The sequence below is a fragment of the Carcharhinus amblyrhynchos genome, chromosome 1 (genome assembly GCF_965287045.1).
Source record: "Carcharhinus amblyrhynchos chromosome 1, sCarAmb.v2.hapA, whole genome shotgun sequence".
In the NCBI taxonomy this organism is placed as follows: Eukaryota; Metazoa; Chordata; class Chondrichthyes; order Carcharhiniformes; family Carcharhinidae; genus Carcharhinus; species Carcharhinus amblyrhynchos.
The window spans coordinates 51,590,759-51,616,708 of NC_137324.1; the positions used below are offsets into that span (position 1 = coordinate 51,590,759).

The window sequence follows — 25,950 nt, forward strand, 5'->3', positions numbered from 1 at the left end:
TTGGTCTGTTCATCAATCTCAAAGTGATGGATGAAGTCATTAACAGTTCCATCAAGCAACAGCTGCTCATGGACAAGCTCACTTGACACTCAGTTTAAATTCCATCAGGAGCACTCTGCTCTGGACCATGTCACAGGCATGGATGCAAGAGCAGAATGTTAAAAGATCAGAGTAGCTGACCTGAGCATTGAGATAGGATTCAAATACTGCAGCGCTTGTGATGTTGAAGGCTTCAGTAAAATTGAATTCTGGCATCAATGAGTGAAAATAATCATATCAAATGCATTGAAAGATGGTCATTTTTGGAGCTCAATCATAACAGCCCAAGGCATTTCTCCAGGAATTCCTCAGGAAGTGTCCCTGACTCAATCAGCTTAATCAATGACATTCTGCTCCACCATCAGCATGCTGAGGATCACTGTTACCAGATTAGTCTCCAATTGTATGAGGGCATCGGACTTTTGCCAATAGCAAATAGTAACTTTTTTGGTCACTATAGAAGTTTGGTTACAACTTCTTTGATAACTATAAAGGCTTGCCTTTATAGGCCGGGGTATAGAGTATAAAAACTGGAGTCTGATGTTGCAGCTGTATAGAATGCTGGTTAGGCCATGTTTGGAATACTGCGTCCAGTTCTGGTTGCCGCACTGCCAGAAGGATGTGGAGGCTTTGAGAGTGCAGAGGAGGTTTACCAGGATGTTGCCTGGTATGGAGGGTCTTAGCTATGAGGAGAGATTGGGTAAACTGGGGTTGTTCTCCCTTGAAAGATGACGAATGAGGGGAGACCTAATAGAGGTGTACAAAATTTAAAGGGTATAGGTAGGGTGAACAGTGAGAAGCTTTTTCCCAGGTCGGAGGTGATGATCACAAGGGGCCACAGGCTCAAGGTGAGAGGGGTGAGGTTTAACTCATATCAGGGGGATGTTTTTTACGCAGAGGGCGGTGGGGACCTGGAATGTACTGCCAAGTAGGGTGGTGGAGGCGGACATGCTGGGATTGTTTAAGATTTACCTGGATAGTCACATGAGCAGACTGGGAATGGAGGGATACAAACGAATGGTCTAGTTGGACCAATGAGCAGCACAGGCTTGGAGGCTGAAGAGCCTGTTTCCTGTGCTGTTTTGTTCTTTGTCAAAAAGAATGTTAAGCCTAAGTTGGATCTCTGCTTTCTGATGAATTATGTTACTTTAAAAGTTTTGCAAACTGTTTGTAGCCAGTACTGTCCCATTGTATTGCATGTTGACCAAAACTGCTTTGGTTGAACTGGGTTGCTCTGTATCATGCTAATCCAAGATTACACGCAGTTGTACAGTTTATGCTCCTTGCTAGCAGCAGAGGCAGAAGTACTCATCAAAGAGTACAATAAGAATGGTGAAGGAGTTGGTGAAGCCTGCTTATGTGAATGGATGACGGATCTTGATTTCTTGCATCTATTTTCAACATAAATATTGTGACTACTCAGTGGCAAACTGTTGATTGAGATGGAATTTATCTGTCATCTAGCAAATATTTCAGAAAGTTGTCATGAGGCACTAAATGTGACCGTCATAAGCATGGGAAGCTGTCAAATTATATAGCTAGCTATGGACAATGTCACGGCCCCTCCACAACTCAAGATGATGTCAAGGGTTTTACCAACCTGTCTTAGATCATGTTCCCCAAGGAACAAGTCATTTGTGGATGGAATTGCTGTGTCCAGGTACCATCAGTTGATTCAAATTTGAGACCAACTTTTCATGCAATTTGATAACCAGATGGAGATAAATTTGTGTCCCTGTGATGTGGTATGTGATGTGCATTATTGCTGTAGATGTTGAGGTTCATCAGGTGTACTCACCACAGTGCTGAATAGCATGGCTACCGTGTTCTTTTGAATGATCAGGTCTACTGATAATACCTCCAGGACAGGTGCTGGCTGTCTCCATTGTGCAATATGTTAGTGATTTTTCAGACGTAATTTCATACAAGTTTATGTTTGATCTAATTCTTGCACTACAGTGCAAAGACTTTGCCATGTACAAAGTTCTTTTATTTACCTTAAGCTGGCAACTTTGTTCCAGAACCTGCAAAGCTGACCTAACGGTTTTTCACCAAACAACAAAAGTTGCCACGGAACCCCACATTTTGCACCCAATGAGTTTAAAATTAACTCTATTTGAGGAATTTGGATGCATTCTTGGAACAGAAGCTCATTTGGAAATATCTTGTAAGATGACTTTCAATAAAGTCTTCACTATTCCACTACTTAGAACAAAGAATTTCTTGAAATTGAGCAGCCCAGCAGTGCAATGTGTACTAATTTAATTGAGGGCTGTATGACAATACAACACAACTGAATAACAGTATTTGGCTAGTCTACAGTATTTTATTACACTGATCCAGATTTAATGCTGTGAATTTCACTTTACTACAGGCTTTTAGAGAAGTTTGCATAATAAATCAAGCATTCTTGTTCTTCATGTTGACTGTATGGCCTGCTTTGAATAGGACTCATTGTGCTCTTGGGAAAGACTTGCTTTAGTTGTTTAGGATGTCAACTTTCATTGGTGATGGTTAGTCAACTAACCCATAGTTTCACTACATAATTTAATAATATTCTTGCATTCACAGGCCGAGGTCCTAAGTTTGTAAAAATATTCACCAACCTGCCACGCTCTTTTGATTTTGATGATGCTGAAAGAAGTGAACCAACCCAAACCCTGGAGTTGACAATAGAGGACCTCAAAGAGGATGGAATTGTGTCACTGCGCTATGTCAAATTTCAGAATGTTAATAGTGTGACAGTGAGTGTTGATGTTTGAAATATGTTTCAAAGTACATGCAATGATTTGTGCTTAAATTGTTGATGCTAAATTCATTTTACTTTGTGTCAGAAGCATAATCTGATTAAATGATCCTGCACTGACAATATACTGTATGATAACTTCCAAATCAAAATAGATTTAAGGATTGAGGAATAAAGGCAAATGGCTGAGGAAGGCAATTAATCATATTGGGTACAAAGAAATAAAATCTGGATTGGGAGAAAAAATATTTTTAATGGCTTTTTAAAACCTCTCAGCAATTTGTTGTCTGAAGGAGCGAGATTAGAGTTTATATTTACATTCCGATCTGTAGAGGTTGGTTTATAGTAATCAAGAACTCATGTTAAAAAGGTGTCTATTATTAAACCTAATGCCGTGTTTCATGTGTATATCTAATTTTTTTGAATATCTAAGGTTATAGGCCTGATGCTGTTTATAGAATGAGTTGTTTTGGGTAATTTAGTTTGGAAACAAAATGCAGTTTTGAGTTTTTTGACTGTTGTGGCTACATGCCCTTTTTCCTTCTGGGATGACGGATCCTGATTGAACTAGAGAAAACTGCATTGCAAACTGAAGATCTGCCAATTTCCCAGCAGGTCTTGCATAAGCCAGCACTGTTGTTTGTGTTAAGTGAGTAAATAATTGCTTCAGGAACCACAGTGGTGCAAGAGGGAAAGTGTAACTGTGATTCGGTGTTGTGTGTACATTAGTTAAATCTGTTATGTACTTTTTGTTTTCAGCTTTTTATCAAATCAAACCAAGGTGATGAGGACACCACAAGAATTAACTATCTTGCATTTATTGGAACTCCTGTACAAACCACAAACATGTTGGACTTCAGACGAGTAAGTTTACTATTTGAAATTTGGCGCTTTGAAGCGACTGGGCTAGTGGGCATATCTGGCACTTGCCATATACCTCGTTGCTGCATCCAACTGTTAAACTGATTAGCCAAGACACCAGAGGCTACACTTGCATATCTCCAACTTGTGGCTGTGTGAGGAGAAAGACAGCAATTCAAAGCCAATGAGCATTGTAAGCTGTCCCTCAAATCTTTAGAATTTTTTGAGAAAAGGGCTGGTGGATGATTGTACGGAAATTTATTTCTTGGTGACTCGCTAAAACAAAAATAAAGAATAATAAACTCAAGCTGTCTATCTCCACTGCCTTGAGTATTCTTGGGTCAAATCTTATTGGACAGATCCAGAAACCATAAAAATTAACTGACCATCAGAACCTTTTGGTGACAAAAGTCGAGTTTTGGCATTACATAATCCTGCTGTTTCACTGTTATTACAACTGTGTGTTCAAAGACATGTTCCAATATCTTACAGAATTGGCTACTTTACTGACTTCCACTGTTTTTCTTGTGCATCTAAAACATGGTTATGGAAGATGCACAGTCATGAGTTTGTTTTAGTGTTACAAGTAGGCTTACATTAACACTGTAATGAAGTTACTATGAAAATCCCCTAATCGCCACACTCTGGTGTCTGTTCAGGTACACGGAGAATTTAACGTGGCCAGTGCACCTAACAGCACATGTTTCAAACTGTGGGAGGAAACCCACATGGACATGGATAATGTGCAGATTCTGCACAACTATCCAGGCTGGGAATTGACCTGGGTCCGTGGTGCTGTAAAACAGCAGTGCTAACCACTGTGCCAGCATGAGAAATCAAATAGAAAAAAGTGAAGGGAAAAAGGTGCAACCTGCTCAAAAAGAAAAATAATAGTAATTTTTACACCAGATCTATTATGGTGACATGGTAGGTGGCTTTGAGTCCCCAGTAATTTGATAACACATGACAGATTAGTGGAGTATTATATTTGACCTTTAACCCTAGGACTTGAATGAATTGTTGGATGGTGGAAGAAACTAAATGAAGTTCTGGATGCTACGAGAGACATTTGGTGTAGATATGTGGTTGCTAAAGTTAAGAATATGCATCCATTCCCCCATTTGTTTGATTTTACAATCAGAATTTCAATAAACTGATGCCAGATTGTTCAAATTATCCTGGGGGAGAAACTCTAGCTAAGTTTGAAGTGGCAGATTAATGAAACAAAATGTTTGAAATATTAAATGGTAGAATTTATCATCAAATAAATGCACTGTAAATTTATTTTCCCAGATTGCAGGAAAGAAAGGAGAAAGCCATTAACTGAATGAAGGAACGACTGGGAAGGCTGATTGTGTGTTGATAAGACCACGTTTGGCTCCTACTGCATTTTCTGGATTCTTGCAATATCATCAATACCATGACTCTTGATTTGGTTCACTAAAATCTCTAGCTTCCAGACTTCCATGCAAATCATTGTTCAGTTCAAAAATATTTTGTGGATTATTCTTGATTGTGATGAACTGGTTTAATTATTTTCTGCACATGAGAATTCGTCATTCTGGAAGTCACCTTGGAATACACCTGAAAGTTAAAATTGTGCACTTAGCCTTGCTGTAACTAGCCAACCTAAATGTGGTGGTACTTTTCAGATCTTCATTTCACACGGATTCCAATGGTAAGCTGGTAGTTGTTTCCTCTAAATTTGAGATATAAACATGACTGCATTTGCCGTCTGTTGACTCTAATACTAATAGTGTTGGGTAATTAAAATAATGTTTACCTAATTGTGCCAACTGATTGTGATTTTTTTTTTTAAAAGAGCTACCTGTGGACATATTAAAGATGCACTTGGATATTAATTTTTCTTGGTAAATTACACTTTATACACAACATGTGTTATGGCTGGGGCTGGTCCAAACTTTATTTGGGTAACCGTATCAAGTTACTTCTGTATTTGATTATGGGGCATGTTCCAAGATCAATGTTAAGTTAATACTGGAAAACTGGTTACACTGCAGCAGGAATGCCCAAGATGCCTTGTGCACTTTCGTAGTCACTGCCCCTTAGAAACATAAACTTCTACAAACACTAATAGAACTATTAGAACTAATAGAACTAATAAACACTATTAAAACAATAATTGCACTGTTTTACATTCCCCACTATTAGGGATAAAAATAATTTGCATTTGTACAGCACATCTCACTACCGTAAGGTGTTGTGAAATGCTTTGTAGGCAGACACATATGGATGCAATTTAATACCAAGTATGAAGTGTTGTGCTCTGGTGTGCATGTAGAGACAGCATAATCTGAATGGTATTTTAGGGGGTTGCAAAAAGAGGGACGAGGGCTAGAATTTTCCAGCTGTTGGCACAGGTAAGGTCTTCCAGTCTGACAGATGGCACACCGTTGTGGTGTCTTTCCTGGCAGCGCGGAGTGCATTCAAAGGGAATCTCATTGACAGTGGCAGGACCAGACCATCCCATTGCTGGTTGATGGTGAGCTGCCTCTGCCACCACAAATCACTTAGTGGGTTGCGTGGAAAATCTTGCCAGTAATGTATTTGGAGCAGAGTGCAAAAATTAAGTCATGCTAGACCGTACAAACTACAATCACGGTATCGAGTATGATTTTGAGCATCATACTTTGAGGATGTCAGACCTTGGAAAGGTTCAGAGGAGGTTTACCAGGATGATGTCAAGGAGAAGTACTTCAGCTGTGTGGAGAGGTTGGCAAAGCTGGAACTGTCTTTACAGCAGTAAAGTTTAGGGAAACCTTAGAAGTATTCAAAAATGGAGGGGTTTTGACTACGTAGGGAGAAATGTTTTCTTGCAAATGGAGTGGTAATCAGAGGTGTCTGATTCAACTTAATTGAGGGGGGGAGGTGTTGTCGGGAGGAGTGGATGGTGATGTGAGTGTAGAGAAGAGTGTGTGGAAATTATACCTATGTGGGGCTAATATCTGGATTGCACTACTTGATTGGTGGAAACAGATTCCTAAGGAGGTTTGAAAAGCAATTAGAGATGTACTTAACTAAGATTAATTTGTATGGTTATAAAGAAAAGAACCTGCATTTATTTTGTCTTTCAAAGGATGTTCCAAAGCACTTTACAGTTTATAATTGTGACTACACTTCAAAATAATGTGGGAAATGTGAGAGCCATTATTTTCAGAGCATGCCCCCATTCACAGAGCATGATTATGACCAGCTAATTAGTTCTTCTGATTAAGGAATAAACATTGGCCAGGATGCCAATAATTTGGCTATGAAAAGGTGGTCAAACACATTGTGATATTTGCTCATATAAAAAAAAATCGAAATACAGTACAGAACAAAATCGACTCAGAACTGGAGGCAGTTAGTTGCACAGGTTTCCTGTGGCAAGACTAAACCCTCGAAAGCCCGCAGTACCAAAGACGTCACTTGCACCTGCACATATCTGCTAATGGCATCAGTATGTATTTTCAAACAGGAAAATGCTTACTGTAACACCCTAACTTTTCTCTCCATCCCCCACCCCTCCTTAATTTCAATCCCAATTAAGGAAAGAAACATAATGAAACTGTCAGTCTTTCAGGAGCTTTGCAACTACACTGTGATTTGCACAGTACCACTGCTGACTCCATCGACACTGGTGAGGCTTGTTGAGCTGAACTTGTGGCTCCAGGAGTAGATTTGTGTTTTGTAGATCTGTGAATGGATGTCCTTTGTCCTCTCCTGGAGTAGTCTTGACTGGACGTCTTTCTACAACAGAGCCACTTTTTGTTGAATGTCCATTGCTGCATTTCTTTCTACCATTACCTGGATCTTCTGCTGTTTGAGATGCGTCTCCTGCTTTTCCTGTCTCCTTCCTACACTTGATTTGACATCTGGAGGTAGCAGATCCAGGTGAGACTTTGGCTTTCTAGTAATTCAGCAGGTGAGAGTCCTGTTGTTTGTGGAGTGATATGATACTGGAACAAAAACCATGAGAGCTTGATATCCATCATATCACCTACCATTCTCCTTGATTCTGTGTGTTTGAACAGCTTGCTGTGCTAAACCATTTGAAGCTGGATGAAAAGGTTAAATGAATGCATATCATATTCCATTCCTTTGTATGATGTCTTGGAACAAATCATATGTGGATATTGTACCTTGATCAGAAACACGAGAATCCAGTAAGCCATGAGTTGCTAAAAATTGGCACAGCTTCTCTATCGTAATGAGAACAAAATGTTGCTCATGTTGTGTACTTCTGACCAATTAATGTACATTCATGATAACTAAAAAGAAATGACCCATGAAAATGTCCAGTAAAGAAGTCTGCCCTTCCCTGCCCTGTACAGAACATAAATGCAACGTTTTACTGATAGGCTGATCATGTGAGAGCCCGGTGCTGCATTCTTGCTGAGGCCATAGGATTAATGCACTTAGATTCACTGAAAAGACTTATCAATGGCTTGTTGTTGGTACCTTAGTGGAGGAATGACCATAAATGTATTGAATGAAATAATTTCATAACAAGACGATGGGCTTGACCTTGTCAACTGCGAATATCCCTTCTCAGCTGTTGTCAATATATGTGATCTATCTTGATTAGAGTGAGCCAGCAGATTAGCTGGTTGTAGCAGCACTTTGACGTTTTGTTCCTTTGTGAAGTAGTCAATACGATGGGGCCAACACTGAAAGGCCTGGTAGAAACTTCCCAGGTTAATTTACCACGCCCAGAAATGAACTGAGCTTGGACATACTTCCAGGGTTTGCAGCTTCCTTGATAGCTTTGACTTTGTCTTCCACTTTGTCTTCCACTGAGAACTGACCCTGCATGGTGATTTTGAGACCTAAATATTCCACACATTGGATGATGCACTTGCTACAGTTCAGGAGCAGCCTTGCCTCTCTAATACTTGATTCAGATTGCAATTTTCCCTGTGATCAGACTGTGTCCAAGTAAACTGCTATCTGAGGAATCTCTGTAATAGATTATCCATTGTCCTCTGAAAAATTGCTGAACTGGAGGACACCCTGAAAACTAGACAGTTGTATTTAAGCAAACGTAAGAACTAAGAGCAGGACACTATTTGGCCCCTTGAGCCTGCTCTACCATTCAATAAAGTCATGGCTGATCTTTTCAAGGACTCAGCTCCACTTATCCACCTGCTCACCATAACCCTTAATTCCTTTACTGTTCAAAAATCTATTTTTTGCCTTAAAAGCATTCAACGAGGTAGCCTGAACTTCAATGGGCAGTTGTGTCGAATGTGAAGTACTGTTTTGAAGCCTCCCCTAACAAAAGCTGGCTGCAGTTGTGGCTTGTATCAAGTTTTGAGAATGTCTTGTGTCCTGCAAGGGTTGAAAACAGATCTCTGGAAGCCTGCACAGTGCCATCACTTTTAAAAACAGGGACGATTGGAGCGACCCATCCAAGCCTTTTCAACAGCTCCAACTTCTCTTCCACTTTGCCTTTCATGGTATATGGCACTGCCCTGAGCTTGAAAAAGTGAGAAGCCTGACTTAACTGTTGTGACACACAATGTACCCAGTTCACCTTTGAAGGACTTCTGAATGACATCTTCTGTCTTCTGTGTGCTTAACCTCAACCCAGGTCAATGGAATTTTACCAAACCAGTCATAATCTATTTTTAGCCTTCCTTCAATTGCATCTATGCTATTTGCTTTAACTGCTCCTTGTGGTTTTTTAAAAAATCCACATTCTAACCACTGGGAATGAAGTCTTTCCTGGATTTCTGATTGGAGTTATTAGTGACCATCTAGTATTTACAACCCATAGTTTTGGTCAACTCACAAGTGAAACATTGATAATATCTTATTGCAAACCCTTTCCTAGTCAATCTCTATTGAATCACATTTTGCCCTTCACCCTACAATATTTCATAGGTAAAACTTCAGTTCTGGTGCCCTTGGAAATCATTCCTGCATCTTTCCAAAGTGCTTCTGTGTTTTTATAATATGGAAATCAGAACTCTGCACAATACTCCCATATATGGTTTCACCAAGGCTTTTTACAATAATCAAAATGTTCATGCCCAGAATGCAGAGATTTAGTTGAGCGTTCACTCTAATTCCTATAAAATAATATTTACTTACACTGCAAGTTTTCCAAATTATTGAGACTTTGATGTAGAAATTTTACACATCTGTGACTAAATTAAATAGTGTGATTTTCAAAATTCTATTGAAAACCCTTTATACAATATAAATTTTAATTACTGATTTTAAAAATAGATTTATCAGAAATAGATTTAATTGCCTCCAAGTGAAATCAGTGATTGAGAAACAACTATTTTAAAGTGCATTACTAGTGGTGTAGGAATTAAGTTCAAATTACTTTTACAGGGATTAGTTTTTTATTCATTTGTGGGATATGGGTGTCGCTGACTGGCCAGCATTATTGCCCATCCCTAATTGCCGTTGGACCGTATTGCTGTGGTTCTGGATCACATGTAGGCCAGACCAGATAAGGACAGTAGATTTCCTTCCCTAAAGGACATTAATGAACCAGATGGATTTTTATTCCAACAATCGATAGTAGTTTCATGGTCATCAGTAGAACCTTAATTTCAGATTTTGTTGACCAAGCAGCTACCTAGTAATTTTCCCATTTTCAAAGAGAAGACCATTTAATATACATTATGGATATCAGAAGTTCACAGCATTCAGTTGGCAAGAGTGACTTTAAACAAAGGAAATTCAACATGCACGCAATGGAAAATGCAACATTATTCCATTTTAGTATCTGGCACTCAATCTGAAAAAAAATTGTGTTGGGTTAGAAAGTTCAACAAACAACATGGCATTCTGCTGGTGCGTAATAGTCACTTTTTCATTTATGTGGCTGCTCAATTCTGCATGAATTAATCACTGATGGACATAGTAAGGCTTTAAGAAACATGTGACAAGCTCACTGTTAGGATTATATCAGGGCTAAATATTTCAAATATGTTCCATCTGTTTTACTGACATTACACCATATCTTGTTCATTCTTATTTTTTGCAAAAATTAGTGGAATGTGAGCTTATTCCATCGATAATGTTGAGTTTCACAGCTATATTTTTGGGGTAACAGGATTCTGTGAGAGGTAGGAACTGAAGATCAACATTAGTGGAGAAATGGTATTGGGAAAACTAATAAGATTGAAGGTCAATACATCCCCAAGGCCTGCTGGAAGTGGACTGAGAAATAGTGGATGCAGTGGTGGTCATCTTCCAAAATGCTGTAGACTCCAACAGAGCCTACAGGTTGGAAGATAGCTGATGTAACCTTCCAATTTTAAAAGGGATCTGGAGAGAGAACAAGGAATTAAAGACCAGTGATCCTGAGTAATGGAGAAAATGCTAGGATCCATCGAGATGGATAGAAAACTGGTTGGCAGACAGGAAATAAAAAGTAGGCATAAATGGTATTTTTCCAAACAGCCGGCAGTGACTAGTGGTGTACCTTAGCGATCAGTGTTGGAACCCCAGCTCGCTATATACGTTAATGATTTAGATGAAGGAACTAAACATCTCCAGATTTGCAGTTGACACAAAACTGGGTGAAGGGTGAGCTGTGAGGTGAATGCAGAGATTCTTTCGTGTGATTGAATGATGCAGTTTAATTAGGATGAAACAACTTTGGTAACAAAAACAGGAAAACATTAGGAAAGGAGGATGTGCAACAAGACCAGGATGTCCTCATACACCAGTGCTGAAGGTAAGCATACTGGTGCAACTGGCTGTAAAACAAAAAAGGCAAATGATATGATGGTCTTCATAGCGAGGTGATTTGAGTCCAGGAGGCTCTGGTAGCTATTGTATTTATATGAGTATTCTAGTTCAGTTTCTGGTCAATGGTATCCCCCGTGTTGTTGATAGTGGGGGACTCAGCGTTGGGAATGCCATTATAAATATCAAGCAACAATGGTTATATCCCCTTCTGTTGGAGATTTTCATTGACTGCTAACTGTGGCTTGAATGTTACTTGCCATTTGTCAGCCTAAGTCTGGACATTGTCCAGGTCTTGCGTTCGTTCATGGACTATCTCCGTATCTGAAGAGTTGTGAATGGTGCTGAACATCATGCAGTCATTAACGAACATCCCCACTTTGGATGTTATGCTAGAACTGGTGCGACAAAAATAATCTCTCCCTCAATGTCAAGAAAACGAATGAGATTGTCATCGACTTCAGGACGTATAAAGGAGAACATGCCCCTGTCCACATCAACGGGGACAAAATAGAAAGAGTCGAGATTTTCAAGTGTTTAAGTGTCCAGATCACTAACAACCTATCCTGGTCCCTTCTTCCCTCCCTCCCTTCCCCCCGCTCCTCCTCCTCCTCCCACCATGCCAGCACTATAGTTAAGAAACTTCTACTTTCTCAGAACACAAAGGAAATTTGGCATTCAAACGACTGAAACGACTTTCACCAACTTCTACAGATGCACCATAGCACTCTTCCTGGTTGTATCACAGCTTGATATGGCTCCTGCTCTACCCAAGCCTAAAAGGAACTACAAAAGGTTGTGACTATAGCCCAGTCCATCACACAAACCAGCCTCCCATCCATTGACTCTGTTTACACTTCACACTGCCTCGGCAAAGCAGCCAGCATAATTAAGAAGCCCATACACCCCAGACATTCTCTCTCCCACCTTCTTACATCAGAAAAAAGATACAAAAGTGAGGTCACGTACCAGCCCACTCAAGAACAGCTTCTTCCCTGCTGCTGTCAAACTTTTGGATGAACTTACCTTGCATTAAATACCTAGCTATGAGTGTAACACTACATTCTGCACTCTCGTTTCCTTCCCTGAACGCTATGCTTTGTCTATATAGCATGCCAGAAACAATCCTTTTCACGGTATGTTAATACATGTGACAATAAATCAAAACAAATCAAATCAAAGAACTGTCATTGATGAAATAGCTGAAGATGGTTGAGCCTAGGACACTACCCTGAGGAATTCCTGCAGCGATGTCCTGGAATTGTGATAATTGACCACCAATCACCTCAACCATGTTCCTTTGTGTCAGGTAGGACTCTAGCCAATGAAGGATTTTCCCACTGATTCCCATTGATTCCAGTTTTTCGAGGGTTCCTGATGCCACACTCGTTCAGCTGCTGCCTTGATGTCAAAGGCAATCACTCTCACTTCACCTCTGGCATTCAACTGTTATGTCCATTTTGAACCAAGGCTGTAGGTCAGGAGTGAATTACCCTGTTAAATGTTGAAGCAAATATTTGCTTATAATCTGTTTAAATAACATCCATAAACTACTTGAGAGCAAGGAAGGACCATGAAATGATGTTGGCAGGCAAGATCAAAGAGAATCTCAAGGCATTTTCCATATACACTAAAAACAGGACAACTAGGGAGATGGTAGGATCACTCAAGGATAGAGGGAACTTGTGCTTGGAGGCAGAGGATGTGGTTGATCCTAAATGAATACTTTGTGTCAGTATTCACCAAGGAGAAGGACATGGAGGATAGTGAGATTAGTGTGGAGCATACTAATATGCTAGGGAATTTTGAGATCAAGAAAGGAGTGGTGTTCGGTCTCTTGAAGAGCATTAAGGTAGATAAGACCCCTGGACCTAATGGGATCTACCGCAGGTTATTGAGAGAGGCAAGTGAAGAGATTGCTGGGAACCTGACAAAGATCTTTGTATCCCCGCTAGGCACTAGAGTGGTCTCAGAGGACTGGCAAGTAGCTAAAGTTATTCCTCTGTTCAGGAAAGAGTCTCACATCGGTGGATGGGAAGCTAATAGAGAGATTTCTTAGGGAGAGAATTTATGCACATTTGGAAAAGCATAGCCTAATTAGGGAAATTCAGCATTGCTTTGTATGGGGCAAATCATATCTTACTAACTTGATTAATTTTTTTGAGGTGGTGACGAAGGTGATCAATGAGGGTAGAGCAGTGGATGTTGTCTACAAGGATTTTAATAAGGCTTTCAGCAAGAGGTCCTTTTCTGAGGACAAGGGGTAAACCTTTTAGAACAGAGGTGAGGAAAATTGTCTTTACCCAAAGGGTGGTGAATGTGTGGAATTCACTACCACAGAATGTGGTTGAGGTCAAAATTTTGCCTGATTTCTAAAAGAGGTTAGATAAAGGGATCAAAGCATATGAGAGGAAGGGGGGGAAATCGGGATATTAACTTCAATGATCAGCCATGATCAAGATGAATGGCAGAGCAGGCTTGAAGAGCCAAATGGCCTACTCCTGCTTTTAGTTTCTATATTTCTATGCCCTCATGTTAGGCTCATCCAGAAGATTAAGATGTGTAGGATCCACAATTACTTAGCTGCCTGGATTCAGACTTGGTTCGCCCATAGAAGTCAGAGATTAGATGTGGAAGGGTGTTTATCTGGCTGGAGGTCCATGACCAGTGGTGTTCCGCAGGGATGCCGACTGGGGTCTCTGATGTTTGTGATATATATATATATAAATGACTTGGATAAAAACATAGATGGGTGAGTTAGTAAGTTTGCTAATGAAACAAAGATAGGTGGAGTTGTGGATAATCTACATTAGAGGCAGCATGGTAGCACAGTGGTTAGCACTGCTGCTTCAGAGTGCCAGGGACCTGGTTCAATTCTGGCCTTGGGTCTCTGTCTGTGTGGAGTTTGCATGTTCTCCCTGTTTCTGCATTGGTTTCCTTCCACATTCCAAAGATACATGGGTTAGGTTGATTGGCCATGCTAAACTGACTCTGGTGTCAGGGAGATTAGAAGGGTAAGTATGTGGGGTTGCAGGAATAGGGCCTTGGTAGGACTGTTGTTAGTGTGCACCATTCTCCTGTACTATAGGGATTCTATGATTATCAAAGGATACAACTGGATATAGATCAGTTGCAGATGTGGGCAGAATAATGGCAGATGGTGTCTAATCTGGGCAAGTGTGTGATGCAGGGAGATCGAATGTTAAGAGTAAGTATACAATTAGTGGCAGAACCCTGAACAGCATTGATGTACAGAGGGATCTTGCAACTCAAGTCCAAAGCTCCTTGAAAGTTAGATAGGGTGTTAAAGAAGGCATATGACATGCTTGCCTTCATTGAGTGCAAGAATCAAGATGTCATGTTGCAGCTTTATAAAACTTTGGTTAGGCTGCACTTAAAGTATTGTGTTCAATTCTGGTCACTATATTACAGGAAGGATGTGGAGGCTTTGGAGAGGGTACAGAAGAGTTAACCAGGATGCTGTTTGGATTAGAGGGTACGAGCTACAAGAAGAGACTGGACAAACTAGAGTTGTTTTCTCTGGAGTGGCAGAGGCTGAGAGGAGAGTTGAGAGGCATAGGTTGACATTCAGAATCTTTTTCCCCAGAGTTGAAATGTCTAATACTAGGGGTCATGCACCAAATTCAAAGGAGATGTAAAGTGAAAGTTTTTTTACACAGAGAGGTGTACGTGTCTGGCATGTGCTACCGGGGATGGTGTTGGAAGCAGATATGAAAACAGCGTTTAAGCAGCTTTTGGGTAAGCACACAAATATGCAGGGAATAGAGGGATATGGATCTAGGGAAAGCAGAAGGGATTAGTTCAATTTGGTGTCATGTTCAGTACAACATCGTGGGCCGAAGGACCTGTTCCTGTGCTGCGCTCCTACTGGAACCACTGGCATCCAACAGTGCAGAGGGGACTTCTTTGGTCCCACTATGGAAGATACATCACAGCTGTCAGCCATATCCTGCACCATTGCAGATGCTCACACCTCAATGGATTCAATAAGGAGGCAGGTTTCTAGGTCACTCATGAGTGAGCATCTCATAGTTGAAGTGAAGAGGAACAGCAGGAGTTCAACCCAGGGGCTTTCAGCCAGGGGATTCTAGGTGTCTCTGGCCCATCTCACACTCACCTCCCTGTGACTGAGTGCCATACCTCCATTCCTTGACACAGGAGAGAAGCAGTCCAACATCCACATTGCCCAAAAGCAGGCCTGGATCTTCAAGGTTCCAGCTTCCCAGGAGATGCCTGCCAAAGTCTACTCAGGCAAAAGGACATGGGAGGCAGCAGGCCACCTCAACTTCAGCTGTGGATCCTGCAGACACGTCTTGATGTGGTAGAAGAGTGGGAAAGATTAAGAAACTTAGTGGGCATGAGTGAATGGAGGCATTATTGCAGTAAGGCCACCATTTTGTTCCAAATATTTATAAATTAATTTCACTTTGTTCACCCACACAGCCTCAACCCTGTGCCACCAAGCTTGGGAGAACCACTGTGTTCAGCCAGTGCCTCATCGCCCTGGAGTGTGAGAATGCCAGCCCCCACTAACAAAGGGCACTCCCTCAACTGTGATATGTACAGGAACAACAGGAAGGAGGACATGGGAAGCGCTGCCTTCATACCAGACTTCACAACCTCTTTAGGGCTAGGGGTGCCTTGACATGAAGGGTGGATAAGCATGCGAGTGACCCCTCCTGACCCCTCTCCCCAAAACGGCGATTCTGGGACTCACATCCCTGCCCTGAGTTGAACCTATCCATGACCCTCCAAGTCCTCTCAGGTGCCTCCGAGCTGTGAACACTGCGGAGGGTGCTGTCTGCGTGCTTAGCTCTGAATCCCCCCTTGGCGGTAAAGGTGCCAGGTTCATGCTTCTGTAGAGTTGTTTAAATGATAGCGGCGGGATGTCAAGCTGGTGCCCACTGAGCATTCTGCGCAGCCTCAATATCCCGAGAACATTCGCCCCAAACACATGCCAATGTATTACAGTGAGCCGTTGTTTAAGAAGGGTGCCAGGCAAAAGGCGGGGAATTATAGGCCGGTTAGTTTAACGTCTGTAGTAGGTAAAATGTTAGAATCCATCATTAAGGAGGAAATTGCGAGGCATCTTGAAGGGAATTGCTTGATAGGGCAGACGCAACACGGTTTCATTAAAGGGAAGTTGTGTCTGACAAATTTACTGGAGTTCTATGAGGATGTGTCTAGGGCAGTGGATAGAGGAGAGCCGGTGGATGTGGTCTTTCTGGATTTTCAGAAGGCGTTTGACAAGTTACCTCACAAGAGGTTATTGCAGAAGGTCAGGGGACATGGAGTTGGGGGTAGGGTGTTAGCGTGGATAGAGGATTGGTTGTCAAATAGGAGTCATGATGTGGGTATGCCGGCGTTGGACTGGCGTAAACACAGTAAAAAGTCTGACAACACCAGGTTTTAGTCCAACCTATTTATTTGATAATATACTCACAAGCTTTCGAGGGACACCCTCTTCGTCAGGTGAATGGAGAGTTCTGGCCTCAGACAGAGCATATAAAGCACAGACAGTTTAGAGATTACTGATTAGAATGCGAATCTTTACACCTAAGATTCGCATTCTAATCAGTAATCTCTAAACTGTCTGTGCTTTATATGCTCTGTCTGAGGCCAGAACTCTCCATTCACCTGACGAAGAGGGTGTCCCTCGAAAGCTTGTGAGTATATTATCAAATAAATAGGTTGGACTAAAACCTGGTGTTGTCAGACTTTTTACTGTGTCAAATAGGAGGCAGAGAGTGGGGGTCAATGGGTGCTATTCGGATCGGCGGTTGGTGACTAGTGGGGTGCCCCAGGGGTCGGTGCTGGGGCCTCAGCTATTTACCATTTATATAGATGATCTGGAGGAGGGAACCGAGTGCAGGGTGTCGAAATTTGCTGATGACACCAAGATTGGGGGAAAGGCAAATTGTGCGGAGGGTGTGGAGAGTCTGCAGAAGGATCTAGATAGGCTGGGCGAATGGGCCAGGAAATGGCAAATGGAATTTAATGTTGGCAAGTGTGAGGTGGTCCACTTTGGTAGGAAGAATGGTAGGAAGGACTATTACTTACGTGGCGAAAAACTGCAGCAGGCGACGGTGCAGAGGGACCCCGGGGTCCTTGTGCATGAGTCGCAAAAACCCAGCTTGCAGGTGCAGCAGGTGGTCAGGAAGGCGAATGGGATGCTGGCCTTCATAGCAAGGGGGATTGAATATAAAAGTAGGGAGGTCTTGCTGCAGCTGTATAGGGCATTGGTGAGGCCGCAGCTGGAGTACTGTGTGCAGTTTTGGGCGCCGCACCTGCGCAAGGATATTTTGGCCCTGGAGGGAGTGCAGAGGATGTTTACTAGGCTGATACCAGAGTTGAAAGGATTGAGCTATGAGGAGAGGCTGAATAAACTAGGCTTGTACTCGTTAGAGTTTAGAAGAATGAGGGGAGATCTCATTGAGACGTATAAGATGATGAATGGGATGGATAGGATAGAGGTGGAGAGACTCTTCCCACTCAAAAAAGACAGTAGGACTAGGGGGCACAGCCTCAAGATAAAGGGGAGGCGGTTTAGAACGGAGTTGAGGAGGAACTTCTTCACTCAAAGGGTGGTGAATCTCTGGAATTCTCTGCCCGTTGAAGTGGTGGAGGCTGCCTCGCTAAGTATTTTTAAGAAGCGGGTTGATGGGTTCTTGATAAGAGAGGGGATTAAGGGTTATGGGGAGAGGGCGGGAAAGTGGAACTGAGCCACGACAGATCAGCCATGATCTTATTGAATGGCGGGGCAGGCTCGAAGGGCTAGATGGCCTACTCCTGCTCCTATTTTCTTATGTTCTTATGCTTCCGGCCACTCCACTGGCCAGGGGCTGAGTAGATTGGAACTAAAAAACTCACTGTAGTAAATCGCTCCTTCTGGATTTTGAGCAGGCCATTCCCGCAGATGGAGAATGTGGGCTAAAAATCTGTTCACTAACTGACCAACAAATTTAAAGCATGCAAAACACTGAAACAGTGTGTAAGTGGGAAACATCTGTGGACTTACAGTAAGTCTTTGATTCCAACACATTTTTGCCAAAATCATAAAAATATGCCAAAGTGTAGGGTATGGTGGCACAGTGGTTAGCACTACTGCCTCATAGCTCCAGGGACCCGGGTTCGATTCCCAGCTTGGGTCAATGTCTGTGTGGAGTTTGCACATTCTCCCCGTGAATGCATGGGTTTCCTCTGAATACTCTGATTTCCTCCCACACTCCAAAGGCGTGCGGGTTAGATGGATTGGGCTGTACTGAATTGCCCCTTGGTGTCTGGAGGACTAGCGAAGGTAAATGGTTTTGGAGATGGGGCCTAGGCAGGATTGTAGTCGGTGCAGACTTGACGGGCTGACTTGCCTCCTTCTGCACTGTATGATACTATGATTTACATTCTTCCCACCTCAGAAGTCACTTCAAGGGAATGTAGAATTCTGCCTATTGTGATTTTTATTGATTTTAGTGGTGGAACAAGGTGAAAATTGTTCTAAGCTATTCTAGGTATGCAGATTTTTTTACTTGTCAAAATAATACATCTGCTATTATGCTGAAAAGTTTACTTAAATGATAAGAATCTGAATTATAAATCAGGGGATGCATGAATTTTAAGACTGTATTTGTAGTTGTTGAATTATCCAGCAGATGTCAGTATGCACTTTTAGAACAGAGTGAAAAACTGGAGCAGCTGTCACCATCACACAACCCTCAATCCTCAGTGTCTTCTGGCAGTCACTTTGGAAGCTGGTTTTACTGATGGACAAGGTCATTTTTACTGACAAAATATATGCTGCACTTGTGGCAAAAGAACAACACAAATATGAACAAGCAACAAAGCACAATAATTTTCAGCAACAATAAAGACCGTTCGGCTGAGGGAGCCTATTCTTTTCCTCAGAAATCAGCTACTCTGCCCACCACATCATCTCCTTACACCCCTCAATCCTTCAGAAATGCATCTAGACGTCCTTTCAATCCACTTACACTGCTCACTTTAATTAATTTTATTGGAAGTTTACTCTATAACACTTCGAGTCTTGATAAATGTTATCCCCGAAATATTCTTTCTTCCTTTCCAACACTAAACAAGCAAACTTTACGGATGGAAAATTTTCTTTTAATTAAAGAGTCAGTAAATTTACTTATGATTGGCAAGGTTAGTACAAGAAAAAACAATGGATTTATTCATAATTAGGAATTAATATATTCCAGTCAACATATAAAACCCTCATCTAAAGTTTCTTTGGCGTTCGTTACCCAGCTGGAAAAATTAATTTAAAAATGAAATAATAAGGTAGTGGTGTGAAAGTGCAGTGAGATTTGCAATTCTATATATTGTCTATGTTGAAAATGCTATACATGAACACTAAGACTGATAATATATGCTTATCTTTTTACAAGAACCATCCAAGCTCTTGCATTGTATCACCATGCAACAGGATTTGCAGGAGTATAAACCTGTGGTTTGTATTATCCAATATCATTTTTCTGTTTGTATTGTTATGAATTGCCATTACCATCTGCTCACCTATGTTGTGTGCTTAATGTGACAATCCATTCACAGACTATGTTCCAGTAAAATCATCATATTTCCTAAAAGGGTTAGTATACGATGTATATTGCATAAAATAACAGATGGTCAAGGATGGATTACTGAGATGTATGTGATCCCTTGCTGGTTCAGGGTTTATATGTGCATGAGTGACACACAGATGCTGCCAAGCTAACGCTGAATATCACTGAGGTTCTTTCACAGCTATCCATTTTTATTCTTATAAAATGAACCCCCTCCAATCCTCGCACGTGCTGTATGTAATAGGTACATATTTTTACAGTGATGTGGGACTTCCTTTTTCTTTCAGTATACAGCCAATGAGGTCAGAAGGCCCACTGGATATAATCTTCAGGACTTTACCAGAAATTGTACGTAAAGTACGACAGCAAGGCAACGATTAGAATCCAGTTATGATTATCAATAGTGAAATGCTCACAAGGATACACAAAAATGATTAGAGACACTAAATTTTGGACTATAAATGATTGGCAATAGAAATTTGTTTTGGCCAATTTTCAGGACTGAGATGCACTAAAAGCTGAAGGTCCAAGATATGTATTGGAATATAGGCCTATGGCCCTTTGCTACAGATGCTAAATCATGCATCAGGCGGCAACTCACCAGGTACACAGGAAAAAGATTGGGATGGCTACCTTCTTTACAATAGCTCTCAGGTAAGTGCCAGGAAGGTCTAGGTCCTAGGTAGGCCTAGTAGGTAGTGATATGATCAGCACAACTTGTGGGCCAAAGGGCCTGTTCGTGCTGTAGTTTTCTATGTTCTATGAAACCACAGGCAATTGAGAGAGACAGGAATCGATTGACAAAGAGTGAGAGGAGGATTGTGATGGAAGTGTGGGGCAATCTAAAGGAACTCTGAAGATAACTAATGTGGATAAAAAGGCAAATGAGATGTAGCCAGGCTAGTAACAGCACTGTTTTTCAGGACTGTAATGGAGCCAAGTAGTTTGGGTTATGAAATGTAATCAGTCTGGCACACCTGACTTTTCATAGCCATGTGACTTTACCATGAGGTCACCTCTGGAAGAAGACATCTTAGATAAGTTCAATAAAAGCTGTCACCAAGAACACAGTAATGAAGACTGCTGTTCTTATACATGAAATGTGGTATATAGAAATGAATGAAAATAGATTTTTGAACGCTGCAAAAGGAGCAGAGAAGACACTGCCTTGGTTCAATCTATCAAAATGCATCACTTTGTATTTATTTAAATTAAACCCCATCTGCCATTCGTCAGCCCACTGGCCCAATTTATTAATATCCCGCTGCAGTCTTTGATAACCTTCCACTATACCACCAATATTGGTGTCATCTGCAAACTCACTACCCATGCCTCTTAAATTCTCATCCAAATCATTAATATAACAGACAAATAACTGTGGACCCAGCACTGACCTCTGAGGCACACTGCTGATCACAGGCCTCCAACTTGAAAAACAACCCTCTACAACTGCCCTCTGTCTTCTGTCATCCAGCCAATTTTCTACCTACTTGGCTACCTCACCCTGGACCCCGTGAGATTTAATCTACCATGTCGAACCTTGTGAAAGGCCTTGCTAAAGTCCATGTAGACAACAACAACTGCACTGCCCTCATTTACTTTCTTGGTTACCCCTTCAAAAAACTCATTCAGATTTGTGAGTCATGATTTTCCACTCACAAAGCCATGCTCACAGACCATAAACAGTCCTTCTGTCTCTAAATGCCTATCACTCTGAATACCTTCGAACAACTTACCCACTACAGATATGAGGCTCACTAGCGTGTAGTTCCCAGGCTTTTAACGGATTCGTTAAGGGGAAGTCGTGTTTGACGAATTTATTGGATTTCTATGAGGATGTGACTAGTGCAGTCGACGGAAGGGAACCGGTGGTTGTGGTGTTTTTAGATTTCCAAAAGGCATTTGATAAGGTGCCTCGTAAAAGGTTGCTACAGAAGGTTAGGGTGCACAGAGTTGAGGGTAAGGTGTTAGCGTGGATAGAGGTTTGGCTGTCTAATAGGAAGCAGAGAGTTGGTATCAATGTGTGCTATTCTGGTTGGCGGTTGGTGACTAGTGGAGTGCCGCAGGGATCGGTGCTGGGGCCTCAACTGTTTACCATTTATAAAGATGATCTGGAGGAGGGGGCTGAGTGTAGGGTGACGAAATTTGCTGATGACACGAAGATGAGTGGAAAAGCAAATTGCGTGGAGGAGTGGAAAGTATGGAGAGAGATCTGGATAGGCTGAGCAAGTTATTGTGTTAAGAACATAAGAAATAGAAGCAGGAGTAGGCCAGCTAGGCCTTCAGCCTGCCCCGCCATTCAATAAGATCATGGCTGATCTGAAGTGGATCAGTTCCACTTTCCCGCTTTCTCCCCAGAAACCTATCTACCCGTGACTTAAATATATTCAGCTAGGTAGCCTCCACCACTTCAACGGGCAGAGAATTCCAGAGATTCACCACCCTTTGAGTGAAGAAGTTCCTCCTCAACTCTGATCTACACTGCACCCCCCCTTATCCTGAGGCTGTGCCCTCTAGTCCTGCTGTCCTTTCTGAGCAGGAAGAATCTCTCTACCTCTACCCTATCTGTCCCCTTCACTATTTTGTACGTCTCTATAAGATCCCCCCTCAGCCTTCTAAACTCCAACTAGTACAGACCCAGTCTATTCAGTCTCTCTTCATAAGCTAACCCTTTCCCTGCAGTCCTTTTTAAACAAAGACATGACATCTTCAGGCACCTCACCTGTGGCTATTGATGACTCAAATATCTCCATTAGGGGAGCGGCAATTTCCTCCCTAGCTTCCCACAACATCCTGGAATACACTTCATCAGGTCCCGGGGATTTATCTATTTTGATGCGCTTTAAGACTTCTAGCACTTTTAGAAAACTGTAGACCTGCAAGTCCAGATCCCTCTGTATGTTAATGTTTCTAAAGGTTCTGCCATTTATAGTATAATTGATACCTAAATTTGATCCTCCAAAATGCATCACCTCACATTTAAACTCCATCTACCATTCCTGTGTCCAAGCCTCCAATCTATCAATATCCCATTTTATCATCTGACAATTTTCGGCACCATCAGCAACTCTGCTAATCTTCATGTCATCAGTAAATTTACTAATCAGGCCACCAACACTTTCCTCTGGACCATTTAAATATACAACAAACAACAGAGGTCCCACTGAACCCTGCGGAAAACCACTAGCTACAAATCTCCATTCTGAAAAACCCCTTCCACTGCTACTCTCTTGTCTTCTATAACCAAGCCAGTTCTATATCCATCAAGCCAGCCAAACCCGAATGGGATGTGATTTTAGTTTTTATACCTATCTGCCATGTGGGATCTTGTCAAACACTAAAAGTCCATATAAACTACATCCACAGCCCTTCCGTCATCAATTTTCTTTGCCACTTCTTCAAAAACTCAATCAAGTTGGTGAAACATGACCTTCCCCTCACAAAACTATGCTGTCTGTCAGTAACTAGTCCATTTTTCTCCATATCTACAAACATCCTGTCCCTCAGTATTTTCTCCAAAAGCTTCTCCACTACTGATGTCAAGCTGGCTGGTGAGTGTCTGGAACAAGCTGCCAGAGGTAGTAGTAGACGTGGCTACAACTTTGTCTTTTAAAAAGCATTTAGACAGTTAAATGGGTAAGATTGGTATAGAGGGATATGAGCCAAATACAGGCAATTGGGACTAGCTTAATGGTAAAAACTGGGTGGCATAGACAAGTTAGGCCAAAGGGCCTGTTTCCATGCTGTAAACCTCTATGACTCTATATATTTGGAGAAGTAATCAAACAGAAGCTCCAAGGGTTCAAAGTAAACACGTTGTCACAAAGGGAAAAGGTTGGATGGCTAAATATGGAGCCCCCTTGTTGTCAAGATGTATATGGGGTAAGATAAGGTGGAACAGGAAAGCTTATGGCAGCTACCAAGAACTTGCTACTATAGAAAGCAGAGAGAAGTATAGAAAGCGGAGGGTGAAATAAATATAGAAATTAGGAAATTAGACGGCATAGTGACACAGTGGTTAGCATTGCTGCCTCACAGCGCCAGTATTCTGGACTGGAAACTTATTTATTCGTCAGAGCTCTTATTTAGCAAACCTGCTTTTTGCTTATAAAAGTTTATTCTAGATGTTGAGCAATAACCTTTTTTACTTCTAATTTTCCTTGTTACAACACCTTCAACTGTAACCAAGTATCACTCAGTCCAATGGGTAAGCTCTTAGTATCTACAATTTCATAGAATCTTACAGTGCAAAAGGAGGCTATTCAGCCCATCGAGCTTGCACCAACCGCAACTCTATCCCCATATTTACTCTAGCTAGTCTCCCTGACACTAAGGGGTAATTTAGCATGACCAATCCACCTAACCCGCACATCTTTGGACTGTGGGAGGAAACTGGAGCACCCGGAGGAACCCACGCAGACACGGGGAGAACGTGCAAACTCCACACAGACAGTGACCCAAGCCAGGAATTGAACCCAAGTCCCTGGTGCCATGAGGCAACAGTGCTAACTGCTGTGCCACCGTGCCACCCAAATTTGAGATAGTTCAGTCAGAATTTAGGAATTCATAGCTTAATCAACATGTGTAATAAATGAGAACTATGCATTGCTCCTGTTGGAATCGATTTGTCTAACAATTCTCAAAGATTTTTTTGATAAGACTGCATTACAAATTGAGGCTACCATTGTGCATGGGCTACCCAAAACTCCAATATAATAGAAGTTTGCTTCAGAGGCTTCCAAATCTAAGACAAGAATATGGATTCTCAATTGATACAAAAGAAAGCAAAATTAAAATGGGGAAGGGATAGAATGGGTGATCCGGAGTCTACTTTTGGGACCTTTCTTCTTCCTTGTATGACTAGGAAGTGTGATCTCAGTCCAAGAAAATTAACTTTGAAGATGATACCAAAACTAGCAGGACAGTAGACATTGAGGGGACAGCCAGTATCTTACAAAGAAAGTGTGATGGTGCTTGTACCTAGGCTGACCATGGCAAATAATGCTTAATGAAGACAAATACAAAGTATTGCGACATGAAAAGTAAATAAGAACTTATACTCGCACTAGTGATACGATAGAACATTCTCAGTTTTGTCATTCTTTGATAAAAAGGTAAGCCAGTCAGAAAATAGCATTTTTGCCCCACAGCCGAGATGCTTTTCCATCATCACTATAATAAGCTGTCTCCGTATTATTTCATTTTTAATAACAACTTCTAATTAGATTGTAAGAATTTGGGGTAGAGTGCCATTGTACCATCCATTTTGACATTGCACAATCCTTAATTTTCATCCAAAGGTGCAAGTTATCATGCAAAACGCTTAAGCCACTGAGGAAAAAGTTGTCAAGGCTCATTTTTGGGCATGGTAGGGGTCACAACTTGTGATCTGCTTGCGCCCATTCCCACTGAGGCAGGCAGTTTGCATACTTTGTACTTCTGTATAAATCCCAGTGCAACCTATAAAATCAAACGGGCACACACAAAACCTGAGACCTAACAGATAGCTATCAGTTCTTAAAGGCAATGGTTCCTAAAGGCAATCTGTCTCTCTGAAAGGGAAGCTACACTGATTCACAGGATGTTGTTGCAGACTGTTCTATTATAAATGGAGAGTAAGGAAACAGGATACAAGGGCAGGCAGAGGGCCCCATGGTTCACAAATATGGTTCTAGAGGCTTTAGTTATAGAAGTTCACAAGAGAAAAGACAGCAATTCTCTGTGGGAAGCAAGCAGACTCTCAAGGCTAGCCCTCTGAAAGGAGTTGTGACAGGTGGTCTGGGAAGTCAATGCTCCAGGAAGAAGTTTAATGACCTTACGTGGGCAGTCAAAGTCAGTGAATGCACCTGCAGATGATAATGTCCAAACACCATTTTAAGAAAGAGATAGATATGTTTATATATTTCTAATTTGAAGAAAGGGACAAAAGGATATGAAGAACAGGTGGGGAGGTGGATTTGAGACCAGGGAGAGATCAGCCATGATCTGATTGAA

General features: G+C 41.6%; 1 protein-coding gene across 1 annotated transcript in view; it reads left to right on the forward strand.

Annotated features, from left to right (window-relative positions):
- The window catches only part of txnl1 (thioredoxin-like 1), a 31,975-nt gene extending 26,467 nt beyond the window's left edge, over positions 1-5,508 (forward strand). The window contains exons 6-8 of the mRNA XM_080182851.1: positions 2,611-2,783; positions 3,545-3,649; positions 4,940-5,508. Of these exons, the coding sequence (XP_080038977.1) occupies positions 2,611-2,783; positions 3,545-3,649; positions 4,940-4,969 (308 nt within the window). The 3' untranslated portion in view covers positions 4,970-5,508. The remainder of the gene's footprint in view (positions 1-2,610; positions 2,784-3,544; positions 3,650-4,939) is intronic.
- The last annotated feature ends 20,442 nt before the right edge of the window (positions 5,509-25,950 follow it).